A 14,398-nucleotide genomic window follows, 5' to 3' on the forward strand; every position below is an offset into this window, starting at 1 on the left:
CTGCTGCAAAGAAATGCTATAACTTTCCTTTTTATATGTGTGATGTCTGGACCGACTGCTACTTAAAGTAATAAAATATCAAAAACTTAAAAAAATGAACACACTATTCTATATAACTATAATGCACTAATAAAAACAAAACAAACAAAAACAATCCCACAATACAATTTTCTAATAGACAAAAACCAAAATGATGACTGTCCTGATAAAATTTAAAATATATTCAAGGAACAAGAATTGGGCTGGGCACGAAAGATGGTGAACAAGATGGACATTATTACCCTAGGTACATGTATGACTGCATCTATGGTGTGACACTACATTGTGTTAGACCAGAGAAATGAAAAGTTGTGCTACAATTGTGTACAATGAATCAAAATGAATTCTGCTGTCATATATACCTAATTAAAATAAATAAATGAATTTTTTATTAAAAGGAACTGGGCTGTGGTTGTAACTCAGTGGTAGAGTGCTTGCCTCGCACATATGATACAGTGGGTTCGATCCTCAGCACCACATAAAAATAAACAAATAAAATAAAAATAAAGATATTGTGTCCATCTACAGCTAAACAAACATTTTATTAAAAAAGAATAGGAATTAATTTTGTTCCTCCAGGAAAAGTCCTAAGGTCATTCTTTCAAAAAGAGGAGTGGGATAAGCAATGCTGGTGATAGCTATCTCAGAAGCAAAAAAAAAAAAAAAATTGATATAAACATAGAGGAATGAAATCTACCCTATTATACTCTTTACAAGTTTGAATTCATTAACCTGCATAAGTAGGTACCATTGTTATCCACATTTTATAGAGGAGGAGACTGAGACACTGGGACATTACATTCTATGACCACACAATTAGAAAATGGCTGAGCTGAAATGCAAATTCAAGGAGGCTACTATAAAGTTCATCCTACCGAGTCCTGCACTAGATAAATTGACAGATTACATGTCCACAAGTGTGGAAAATCCACAAGAAATACTGTAAACATACTGGCTATAATAAATTAAATCAGCAAGATTACAAAACGTAATCTGTATATTAATAACACACAGCTAAAACATACAATGGGAAAAGAAAACTTTACTCACAAAAAGATTCGAAAAAAATTAAATAAATGGCCATTAACTCAGCCCAAGATGCAACAACATTAAAGAATAACTTAAAACCTATGCTCCTAGACAGGAAGACTTTACTGTAGTAGGGATGGCACCACATATACCTCTTAAGCTAATATGCAGATTTGGTCACATTCTGATCATCTGTGCCTTTTCTCCTGCTGTCAACCCTCACCACCCCAAATCTCACTCCTGGTACTTCCCTTCCTTCCTATCTGATGAAAAGTCAGTCATACTTTAATACGTAGCTTCCAACTTTTCTTTATGGTACTGACTTTAGGAGGTTCAGGTCACCACCCAATCATTAGGTACCATGAGAAAATTCTGTGTCACACAAAGGTCTGGCACATGAAGACTATAAGGACAGCAATTGGGAGGACTGAGGGTATTAACTTTTCAACACCTGCAAATGATTATTCGTTATGGAACATTAATGCTCACTAAAATACTAATCTGTTCTGAGTCTAAATAATGCTCTAGAAATACTTAACACAGAAATGAATGAACAAACAAGTGTTCACCCCAATATGGAAGAGGGCGCTAACAGGCTTGTGGTCACTGGTTTTCAGTTCCATGTGACTCCGGTAATAAAGCTGATTAACATTTGTTCCTCTCCAAAGAATTCTGTCACACCAAGCTGGAACCCGACATTTTCCACTGTAAATAAAAAAAATGAGGTAGAGTGAGAACATATCACAGAAGAACATCTACCTACCACACTGGTTTAAGACCTGCATTAGGCCCTTTTGTTATATGCTCCCAAATAGCCATGTATTCCTTTCCAAAGGACCCCTATCATCTACCTGACTGCATTGCAAGCTCTGTTAAGAGACTGTGTCTGCTTGTCTGCCATGGAACTCCTGGAATGTAAGCATAGTATCTGGTGTAAAGTGGCTGCTCAATGAATAGTTATCTAATGAATGAATAAATGGTTCTTCTAAGATTAGGATTACATCTTCAACAATTTTCTTAAAATAGCCTCAAAAGGTCAGGATTCTATTCTGAACACTTCCTCTTTCTTTGCTCTATGTTGCAACATACAGATAGCTAATAAGGTTTAAAAATCCAAGCCTCTATTCCTAAACTAGGCTTAATCTCTGGAGAGGATTAATAAGAGATTTCTCCTTAAACCTGAACTTTTATGGACAAATGTAGCTTCTTCTGAAAGATATGAACTAATTTCAAAGCATTTAAGACTGAGTATGCAACAATCCATAGACACTAAGAGTAGGAAGAAACCTATTCATCATTCTAGTAAAATAAGCAACACCTTGTACACCTGATCTAGAAAATGACATGAATATTTCTTATCAGTAGCTCTACAGCTGGATCTCAAGTGAGGTGAGTGGAAGAAACAAGGTAAAGTATACATCATCCATTAGTGTCACTTTTCTTTTGGTGACCAGCTCCATTGGAACATAGGAATACAGACTCCTCCCACCCCATGCTGCCCCAGAGTTCTCAGAGAAGGAAACAGCTGAGTATGCCCAGGGATGCTTTCTCTTTCAAACTTCTGTGTTCAACCAGCTATTAAACTATAAGAAACAAAGATTGTAGGGAGAAGAAAAATAATTACCAAGAACTTACTGACAGGAGCACTTCACTGGGGTGATTAGGCAATCAAAAGGTCTCCTAGATCATTCTTAATTTTCTCCAATAGTGGCAGATATGGAGTCCAGGCATCAGTATCTTAAACAGCTCTCTAAGAGATTCTAACATGTTCTCAGGGTTAAGAACTACTGTGCTAGAACAACCTTTCATGGCTCTATGTTTTTACCTTTTGGTATCTTGCATTAAACAGCTGAGAAGCACTTTGGGTACAAAGGACCAGAAGAGGGCAAAAGGTGAGAAACAGGGGCAAGATTAGAAGTCAGAAATCTAAGCAAGGGCCAGTGTTGTGGTTCAGTGGTAGAGTACTTTGCCTAACATGTGTGAGGCAGTGGGTTTGATCCCAGCACCACATAAAAAAATACACAAATAAAATAAAGGTATTGTGTCCATCTACAGCTAAAAAAATATTTAAAAAATCTAAGCAAGTATGTTGAGGTGATAAAAATACATACTACAGGCAACCCATAAAACTTCACCAGCTCTGACATAAAGTAATAATACTTTCCTAAGATCACCTTTGAGTACACAGAAATTAAAAACACCCTGGTAACAGCACTGAGCCATTAGGTTTTTATCTCTTCTCATGGTATGGACTAAAAAATTCGTAGTCTCTTACTGACATAGGAGAGACAAATATAAGATTAAGACTTAACTTATTCTGTGAGGAGGTTCTTATTACTTTACCTGGAATCCCATCGGTCTGTTTTCGAGTCATACTTGTAAGTGGGGATAAATTTGATTTCCCCTTCATTGAAGTCTACAAAAGCTTTTTTCTGTGTGCGCTGGATATTTAGCTAAAGATAGGAATAAGATCACATAAGCATAATACTCTCTTAATGTAAGTGATAATCAGGTTGATTAGTCACTATTCCCATTTCTTTTTCCTTTTTTATTCGTGGAAGTAGGGATTGAACCCAGGGTGGTTCTACCACTCAGCTATATCCCCAATATTTTCCACCCCTTTTATTAGTGTATTAAAGATGCACATAATAATTGTGTTAATTTTGACATAATCATACATGCATGGAATTTAATTTATTCCATTACAGTCTTCCTGGGTTCCCCAACTTTTCCCCTCCTCCTCTCTCCTATTCCCTCTTTCTCTACTGTCTACCTTCCATTTATTTATTTGTTTTTAATGGGTGCTTTATAGATATACTTAAAAGTAGAATTCACCATGGTATATTTATACTTGCACATAGCATAATTTTGTCAAATTCATTCTGTATTTCCTCTCCTTTCCCATCCCTCCTCTCTCCTAATTTGAGACAGGGTCTTGCTAAGCTGCTGAGGCTGGCCACAAAGATCTTCCTGCTTCACACTCACTCCCCAGCAGCTGGGATACAGGCATATATCACCATGCCTGGCTACTGCTTCCCTTCCTAAGTATCCAATTCCACAGCTTTTACAACTGTGGGGGACTACATAAATAAAATTTCTGTATCTTATGATTTAAATATTGGCATTCCCACAGCATCTAAATTCACCCTCATATAGGATACACATTATTTGCACACCACTATTTTTTTTTATCACTAATAGTGGCTAGAGGTAAAATGGAAACATGAAATTTGAATAATCATAAGTTCCTTGGAGCTGGGCAAGAACAATCCAGCAAAATTATAATTAAATATAAACAAACAATTGTTAAATGGATAATTCCAAAAATTGAATTCAGGAATAGTTACAAATTGTTTTGAAAGTTATCCTCACTCAATTATTTTACCAGAGTTACATAAGATTCAGAATTTACTCCAACTGTACTCCTTTTGGAGGCAGGAAAGAGGAAGAAATGCAAAGAAATTAGCCAAACTCAATACAAAGGTAAACAGTCAAGAAAGGTTCCCTACAAAAACCATACTACAGTAAAACATCTGAACTTTGACCATGTCTAAAGGCCAAAATGGTTCTCCATAAAGATTTAAAGACATGTGAATTAAGTGAAAACATTTTCTTTCCTCAATAAGAAGCATTCATTCTTATGCTAGTATCGTGATATTCTGTGTATTTATTCAAGGGAAATAAAATCAATATATCAAAGTGATACTTGCATACCCGTGTTTATTGCAGCTCTGTTCTCAATACCAGATACAAAATCAATCTAGGTGTCCAACATGGATGAATGAATAAAGACAATGTGATATATATGCACAATGGAGTATTATTTAGCCATAATGAAGAATGAAATAAATCATGTCATTTGCAACAAACTGGATGGAACTAGAGGTCATTATGTGGTTAAGGGAAGTAAGCCAGACACAGACAATACTAAATGTTGTCTCTAATATGTGGAAGTTAAAAAAAAAGGCAACCTCAATATAAAATATGATACTAAAGGCTGGGGAGGGTGGAGGGGAGGGTAGATTTGATTAGTACATGCTGCATGCATGTGTTGATATATCACACTGAACATTATTAATATATACAATAAATGCATGTTAATCAAAAAATTAAAAAGCTTGATCAAATTGTGTTTTTATGTATGTGCAAATATCCCACAATGAAACCCACCATTCTGTATAATTCATTTGGATAAACCAATAAAAAAAATCTTGGAAAGGATTTCATTCTTCAATGATGTTTAGGTAACCAATCATCCTTTCCTTGGGTGAATTAGATTTTTCAAAAAGGAAAATTTCAAGACAAAGGAAAATGTGTTCATTCTTTCTACTTGACACTGACTCTAACTAGAATTATTTTACCAGAATTTAAATGTGTTTTATGGAATAAACTGGACTCCACCATAAAAAAATCACTAGCTTGTAATAGCCAGTATCTATATACTGAAGTTAAAATTTAAGTCACATGCTGGATCTAGCAGAAAATATACTTACTGTCTCACATATATGGGAACTGGATTCCTGAATATCAGGTTTTACCTGAATGTTACAGAATTGGTGCCTTTTCCACAGGTTTTAACACAAACAGCTATATACAAGCTAAGGCCCAACTTATCAATCAGTTCAAATCAGATTATAGCTTATGCTATTTTTCCCAAACAAATCTTTCTTTTTAAAACATTTTTTTAGTTGTCAATGGACCTTTATTTTTTGTATTTACATGAGTTGCTGAGAATCAAACCCAGGGCCTCACAAACATTAGGCAAGCGCTCCACCACTGAGCCACAACCCCAGCCCCAGCAAACAAATCTCTTTTTGGTGCTTCCCAATTTCCCTCATGGGACCTCCTTTTTTTTTTTTTTTTTTAATAACCTCCAAACTGTTGCTCAGTCTGCCAAGTAATCATAGAACAGTTTTCCCTGTTCCATCTGCCAAACCACAGCAACAGAAATGAAGGCCCACTTCCTCCAGGAAGTGTTCTCCAATTAACCCCACCCATTCTCCAACTCATTTATACAAATCTCTGCCTGCTAATGTTATATTTACTTTTTATCACCAATGTTATTTCCCCTCTTCCCATCCAAACACTTAATCAAAGCACTATAAATACAGTATGTACTCAATTCATCACTAGTCACACTTTTTGCAAGACAGTATGACTTTTCCATCTCTTCCTAGAGTAAAACATGCCTGTCATGTGTCTATTTCATACTCCTAATAATCTCTGCCATTGAAACTTTACTTACCTGATCGAATTTCAAGAGTCTCTGAAGATCATTCTTACTAATAAGACTTTTCACTTCACTGGCATCAGGCATGCAAAGTCTGTAGTTCAAATCTCCCAACCAAATTACAACACTGAGGACCAAGAAATATTTGAACAGAAGTAGATCAGCATAAAAATCAGAGTAGAATGAAGAAAAGAAAATGAGTAGATTATTTACAAGGATTCATTCATCATTATAAAAGTTTAAAACTATCATTAACCCTTTGGGGGCAAGTACCATCAACACCTGAGAGAGAAAGGATTATAAAATAGGTGGGAAAACAGGTACTCCGTAAATGAAGAACAAAACTGGGAAATATAGTATACATACAGGATTCAGCAGCCAAGGAGTTAATGGACTGAGAAGAATACGGTTTATTTGCTGGATTAGCTTCAAAGTTTTGCCTGGTTGCTTGCCAGGTATTTAGGAGAAGAGAACTGAACATTTTTTTTTTTTTTTTTTTGACTCTCAGAGCTCTGAGATTCTTCAGACTCTGCTAAGGTCTGCATGGTCAGGACAGCTCTCTGAGATGACCCAGTAGGAAAATTAGGTCCAGGGCTCTCCAGTATAGCCAACCTATCTACACCTGCCCAAGATTTGAGGGCCAAATTGCAGTTAAGAAGGAGACTGGAATCCCATGGGATACTTAGCTCCCAATGACAGTGTTAAGCCTTTGAGATGTGCTGAAAGGGAGACCCTAAAATTACCAAATCAAAACAGATTCTCTTGTGAGCTATCAAGTTCCCAATGAGTAATGCTACCAATTCCAAATTCAATGTGAAAATTTTGAGATAATGAGGAAATAAATTATGTAATTGTGGGGCAACTTCATGAGCATAAATTTCAAGGCCTTGACTTTACCACTTTGAAACAGAATTATATATGATCCTAACTGTTGAAACAATATGGAAATATTCCAATACCACTACCCTTCCCTAATCTTTCCTCAAGTATCCTCCTCTCTACTGATTCTAATACCCCTAAATCATCCTTTGTTTTCCTAATTTCCATCTCAAACTTATCCCAAATCACACTCTCAGAAATTTAATGACCAGTATTAACTAATCATTTTCCACTATCACCCCATAAATTCCTCAAAGAATTTCTGCTTCTATCCCAATTAAGTCCCATTCTTCACTAACCTCTTTCTGCCATCCCTATTAATAATCACAGCCACTAAAAATAGTAATGTGGATTTGTATGCACTGACTTGGAGAGAAATCCATAATAAACAGAATGATATGGTCACATACAATAAGCATGTATGTGTTTGTATATGTACAAAGTCTAGGATAGCACTGTTGAATGGAATTAATTATAATGCATGTCACAATAAAATTTTAAATTTTCTAGTAGCTGCATTTAAAAAGTAAAATAAACAAATGAAAAAAAATTTCCCTTAACCCAACATATCCAATTTTTTATTTTGACATGTGATTAATATTTAAATTGTTGAAATGGGATACATTTTTCCCTACTAAGTTTTCAAAATCCAGTGTACAGTTCATGCTTCCAACACATCTCAAACTCGGAGAGCCATTTTCAAGTGTGCAATAGCCACATATGGCTATTGGCTATCATATTGGACAATGTAGATATAGATGGATATACACCCAACAGTTAAGAATATTTCCTTTGGAGATTGGGATGGCTGGGGAGAGTAAAGGATGAGAAATGAGGGATTGTTACTGTTAATCTTATCTTTTATTACATTCACAATGAACACTTCTATTTTATAATAAAAACAAAAATTGACTGAATCAACAGATCCCTTCAGCATTATTCTAGATGCTCCACTAATTCCACTACCCTTTCTTTTGATGGCAAATCTAATTTCTCTACCTCAATGAGTCTGCTATTCCTAAAAAAGATCCTCTATTCTTTGTGACCCCAATTCCTAAATGGAAATCCCTTATTCCTCATAGCTCTATGATTTCTCCCCACATTTAATCTCTTCTTATGTCTATATTCAAAGGCCATGGGAGATTTGCCACTCACTCATGTTTCATAATGTTCAGTTGTGGAAGGGTCTGATTGGGGACCACAAAACTCATTCTTGCACAGATGTCCTTATAATCTTGATTCCTTCTCTCAAAGTCTTCCACATGGGCAGCCAGGTGGGAATTAACAATGCAGAAAGTAGTGTTGTGAAACACAAATCTCACAGCTACCCCACCTTTGTTTCCCTGTTAGCAAAAGTAATTATTCAGTTAGCACAACAACTAGAAATTGAATTTATTGTGGACATAAACAATAGTCAATTTCATTTCCAAAGTAACTCACCATTTTCCCCATGATTCCAGTTCCAACTGTTTCTGTAGCAACATCACGGATGTAACGATACTGATCCTTTCTGGCAAATATAAGGAGCATCATCCCAACAAGGCGAACTAATTGAACCTATGAATGCCCGGGAGTTAAAAGGGTTTGTAATACCACTTTTTACTGCATATTTGACTTTCCAAAATAAATATTTTCACCAAAATGATATACTGATCCCTAAATCTGAATCCAAATCCTCTGATTTCTCACCAGATCCCATAAAGTAGAAAACAAAATTCTCTGGGGAAGCTCTAATAAGGCTGGCTAATAAGAGTTAAAAGCCTTAACAGGTATAGTGGTGTACACCTGTGATCCCAGAGACTTGGTGGCAGAAGCAGGAAGATGGCAAGTTCAAAGTCCACCTTGACAACTAAGCAAGACTGTCTCAAAATAATAAAATAAAAAGGGATGGGGATATAGCTCAGTGGTAGAGTTCAATCCCCAGTATCTCCTCCCCACACACACCCCAAACCTTGAGTGACAACAAGTACATTCAACTCTAGATCTATTAATCACTGTTTAGCCTACCAAGAGTCCATTAAAAATTGAAATAACAGGGACTGGGGTTGTGGCTCAGTGGTGGAGCGCTTGACTAACATGCATGAGGCACTGGGTTCGATTGTCAGCACCACATAAAAATAAAATAAAGGCATTGTGTACACCTACAACTAAAAAATAAATATTAAAAAAAATGAAATAACAAAGACAAGACTGCTATCCCAGTTTCTTCCTTCCACTTTTCCTTCTTAGTTTCTGATTTCTAATTTTCTATTAAATTTAAATCTATAAACAATAATTCTTTTTCCTTTGATTTTTAAAAAAAATTTAGTTGTTGATGGACATTTATTTTATTTATTTATATGTGGTGCTGAGAATAGAACCCAGTGCCTCACACATGCTCAGCAAGCGCTCTACCACTGAGCTACAACCCCAGCCCTCCTTTGATTATTTTTAACTTGTGAACAAGAGTTGGAAATATGTGTAAGATGTTTATTTGTTTGTCTTTGGTGGTGCTGGGGATGGAATACAGGGCCTTGCACATGCTAGACAAATGCTCTACCACTAAGTCACATTCCTAGCCCTTGAGATGTACTAATCAAAAACCTATATGAGAAGAATAATATCTTTAGGAGTTATGTTTCCTATATAAACTGCTAAAAGATAGAGAGGTAATTACTCAGATTACTCCTTTTAAAGAGCTCAGGAATGACAGCACTGTGTTAATGTGTATTTGTTTTTAATTATCAATATGAGAAAAATAAAACTGTTTTCTCCTTAAGCCTATCTAAGCAATGAAAATATTGGATCAGAAAACTGAAGGAAATCTTTTTTCTTAGGAAATAAGTATGAATAATTAGTCTGCCCTATCTTAGTATCACACAGGAGAGAATTCAATTAAATCATTCTTTTAGAAGAAGTTACAGATAATGGAATAACTCTCAGTGAGTTCTATTTAGTCATATACTAAAAAAGATTATTAAATGCAGCTTACTTTCTTATACTTGGCTTTGGAATGCAAACCCCTTTCCACAGCCATGGACCACTCTTGTTCCTTCACAGATTCAAAGTAGAAAAAGGCCTCTGTGCTCAAATCCAGCTCCTGGAATCTGAGAGACAGAAGAAATGAGATCTATACCTTTCCCGAATTATCTCTGGCTACCTGTCCTGTTTCCTTGCTGAGAGACATTATACCAATAAAGAATGGGAAAGAGAAATTTTATAGAACTGTTCTGTTGACCTAGATTATCAGTAATTTAAACAAGTAAGATTATCAGTAAGTTAAGTAAGTTGCTTTTTTACCTAAAGAATGAATCCCCACTATTGTTATTTATAAGGTATACAGAAAACAAATCAAACCTCCCTCAAGGGATATTGGCAGAGCTTTGCTCTTATAACAAAGGAAAAATCATTATTAGAATTGACCTCAAGTCTTGTTTTCTATCTAGAATATAGTTTTCTATGAATTTCAAGAGGACCAGGTTCTTCTTTACACCATGTTAGGTATCTGTTTCATTCTGATTTCACAAATATGATCCACAGTAACTCTCATCTATATGGTCACAGTAGGTTTTTACAAAATATGTTTTAAAAGAAGGTAAACATTATGTAAACTAACACCAAACATAGCCAAAAGGGAGTTCTAGAAGTGTTCTTTACCCAATGCAGTAGATATCAGGAGGATTCGGATCACAGTTCAGCCAGGGTTCTAACGCGCTATCTGGAGACTGGCCATTCACATTCCAAGTTCCAACAAAAAATCTAATACATAATACCAAAAATAATTTGAAAACAAGGGTCAAGTATGAACAAACAGATATCTTCTCTTGTCATTTCTACACAAGGGTATATTCACAATAAGCCAACATAATTCCTCAAAGTGTTTTGCCACACACACACGAGAAAAAGCTCTTGCATGTAGAGTACAAAGGCAGTAGGTTTATTTTCCCTAAATTTTACATTGAAAGAATCTACAACAGGAGCCAAGTCTCTAATTTAAAAACACAAAGTTAATTGCTCTACCACATTTTCTTTCAGTTAAACCCATCCAAAGTCTTACTTGAATGGAGAGCTTATGGATGGCAAAGGGGTATCTTCATGTTGCAAGCTATTCTAATATGGATAACTGTTCTGTAAGGAGCTGTAGTTGCATCCAAAAACTCACTTCCCAAAGGATTACAAGGACATCTGCGTAGGAAATTCTGATGAGGCAGATATAGTATTAAGGGAGGAAAGCAGAAGGGCTGTCTTAAGTGTTTACATACAAATATTCGTGTGGAATATGAGGAACTGAAAGTTTTCATAAGGATATAGTTATGATTGAATTAGAATAAATAAGGCATAATAGGACAGCAGATGGAACTGGAGTCTTAGACTACATGGACATTCTCTTCATGAATAACAAAGAGAGGTGTTGTTGCTTCACATACTAGGGATAGATGCCATACATCACCTATATCAGGTCCAGAGAAGAGGATATTAACAAGTAAAGGTGAAATGAAAAATAATACAGAGGAAAGAATCCCATTGATAGACCTTTTAACCAAGAAGACTGGGAGTAACTTTCTTTAATTTACCAAAGTAAGTTAAGAAGTAATGGTGAACTTTAATTTTCCAATATTAACTGGAAAAAAATTCAGCAGGCCAGATAAATATACATACTTGCTTATGAAATGTTCTAGGGAACAATTCACTAGTATATGAGAGCTTGATTTTGTTCCCTAAGAGTGGATAGAAACAATAGTAGATGTGACATTATTAATAGGTAGAAAAACCAAGGGAAACTGTAGCCTCTACATTATTTTGGATATCATGCTATTGACCAGCATCGAGGCAGGGGCTTGAATCAAATGACCATGTTATACCTAACATTTTAGACTCAATAAGTAGAAAAGAGACTAACTTGAAAGTATGAATGTTGACATATTCTTTTTCTCGTTTTGCCAGGATATGTTTGATGAGACCCTCCCGCTGGCCAGACTGGGTATTTGGTACAAAGAGCTTCCGCATGGTGTTGGTCACTTTGGGCTGTTCTTTGTTAGAAGCTTCTTTTTCACGTGGAAGCCTAGCAAATAAATGAGGAATTCAAAGTAAAATTACCTAAAATATAAGTCTCCTACTGGGGAAATGCCTCAATGTAAAACTTACATTCTATTCAATGAAGGAGGTGGAGGTGGGGGTTCCCGATGAATCCCCATAGGCTGATTTTGTGAATTTATTTTCTTGTCCAAGTTCATAGATGAAAAATTATCCTCAAATCCAAGAAGCCCTGAGGACCAGAACCCAAAGTCAAATGGGGGAAAAAGCTAACATATAGCCAGGGTAGACACAGCTTTGATTTGCAGCAGTACTACTGAACAGAAAAGGTCATAACTACTTAGGTTGGGGGAAGAAGGACATCAACACTGAAGCACTGACACACTAACTAGAACAACAGATGTTTACATTAATTTGGAACCTGCATAATAACAGCTAACATTTATTAAAGAGTTAGCACTGTTTGACAGTGATTATATCATTACCTCACTTAATCATCACAAAACCTCACAAGGTAGGCACTGTAAGAATTTCCCCATGTTATAGAAAAGGAAACAGAAGCTCAGAGTTGTTGAGTAATTTGACCAAGATCATATAACTAGTAAGTGTCAGACTTGAGATTCAAACCCAGGCTGTCTGGCTCTGGAGTTTGTACTTGTTACCACTTTGCTGGCTCCTGAAGAGCTACTAAACCACATAAAGGATTAGGAGTGAACATTAGTCAGTGGCCACAAACTCAATAAAACCACTCCACAGGAGTCTGTATCTGACATTGGCTTTAATCCATATCATCTCATCTGGCCTAATAAAATCTAAATGATCTGAAATGATCACAGCAACCAGGGAGAAAAGAATCCTTTCAGTACCTGAAAAAACAGAAGGTTTGTCCTTAGTGTCTAATTTCTGGTACCAGCTAGATGAGTCTTTTTGCTCTGGAGCAAGAAGCTGTGACTGAGCTGGAAAGATAAGGGTCATTGTCAGAAACTGGAGAGCCAGGCTCTGAATGAAATTTATCATAAGCAAAAGCAATTCACTCAACACTCCTCAAATGCAAGGGCCAGCACAATTTCTTAAAGTAATAGAAGAGACTAAGGAAATAAGGGCAGCTCTAGGGTCATCTGGGGGCAGAAGGAAGATTGCAATGTGTGGTAAACTGCATGACATAACACTGAAGGTTCTAGAAATTGGCTCAGTGCCCTTATAGCTAAATAGACAAGTTCCCTAACTTATTCCTAGGTTCATTCCTGAAGAAAAAAATTAACTATAAAGGCTCAAGGGTGAGGCACTTTGCTAAAGGCCACTTGCTTCTGAACCAACATGTCAGTATTTCACTCCCATTAAAATAATAGAAAGAAAATTACTGAGTCTTGTGTTACCTTCCTGAGCAGCAAGGACCTCTGAGAGAAACTTTAAACAATGTTCCTCATCAGGGATTTCAAAGCGACGCTCTCTGGTCCAGTCCCCCTGAACCCGAATTTTGCAGCCACCTAAAAAGAATTGAAATCCAAACACAGACAGTCATAGGATACAATACTGTGTTGAGATCATATTCTCAACTTACCAGGTTATCAGAAAGTCCATATCAAAAGATTCCAGACCTCTAACATAGGAAGCACATGTACAAGGGATTTGGTGTGGTGGTGGGGGATGAATCAAGAAGGGAAGCCTAAGGGAAGAAGACAGTACTCTCAGGGATGACAACTGTGTTAAAGATCAGCCAGATCTAGAGATAGACACACTAAAACCTGATCTCTCTCTCAGATGACAATGCAGAAACATCCAAATTCTAGGAAAAGATAAATTCCTCAATCACTCTCCTCTTATTCACAAGAGAAAATTCCTACCATTTCGATTCCAGATAATATAGTAAGAATATCTGAAGCATGAAGAGGATAAAGGAAATAAAATGGTTGTTTATAGGTTCAGGGTAAATTAAATTTATGAACTCATTAAAAATAGTGGAATTGGCCTGAAGTATGTGGAAAAGAAGCATCTACATCTCATTCTCAACTGAAAAATGTATGCTTTGCATGAACTTACAAAAGCAATATAATGATCTATGTCCAGGAGAGGTTTGGTCCAAATATAGCCAACTAGACACAAATTTACCTTGGGCTTTAATGTTTTATGGGTATAACATCTTATCTTCCTCTTTCTGATGCCCCATAGTTATTATTTAAGTTAACTATTTGGATATAATGAGTCAGG

General features: G+C 36.1%; 1 protein-coding gene across 5 annotated transcripts in view; it reads right to left on the bottom strand.

Moving 5' to 3' along the window:
- Ocrl (OCRL inositol polyphosphate-5-phosphatase) overlaps positions 1-14,398 on the bottom strand; it is a 65,333-nt gene that overhangs the window by 31,476 nt on the left and 19,459 nt on the right. For all 5 annotated transcript variants that reach the window (XM_058571474.1, XM_058571473.1, XM_058571472.1 and 2 more), the window contains 11 exons: positions 13,567-13,677; positions 13,057-13,146; positions 12,302-12,422; positions 12,057-12,218; positions 10,814-10,915; positions 10,149-10,263; positions 8,618-8,734; positions 8,333-8,520; positions 6,314-6,425; positions 3,412-3,521; positions 1,638-1,773 (listed from right to left, as the gene is read on the bottom strand). In XM_058571474.1, the coding sequence (XP_058427457.1) occupies positions 1,638-1,773; positions 3,412-3,521; positions 6,314-6,425; positions 8,333-8,520; positions 8,618-8,734; positions 10,149-10,263; positions 10,814-10,915; positions 12,057-12,218; positions 12,302-12,422; positions 13,057-13,146; positions 13,567-13,677 (1,364 nt within the window). The remainder of the gene's footprint in view (positions 1-1,637; positions 1,774-3,411; positions 3,522-6,313; positions 6,426-8,332; positions 8,521-8,617; positions 8,735-10,148; positions 10,264-10,813; positions 10,916-12,056; positions 12,219-12,301; positions 12,423-13,056; positions 13,147-13,566; positions 13,678-14,398) is intronic.

This window comes from Marmota monax, unplaced genomic scaffold, assembly GCF_021218885.2.
Source record: "Marmota monax isolate L192 unplaced genomic scaffold, Marmota_monax_Labrador192_F-V1.1 WCK01_AAM20220418_F8-fsc00054, whole genome shotgun sequence".
Classification (NCBI taxonomy): domain Eukaryota; kingdom Metazoa; phylum Chordata; class Mammalia; order Rodentia; family Sciuridae; genus Marmota; species Marmota monax.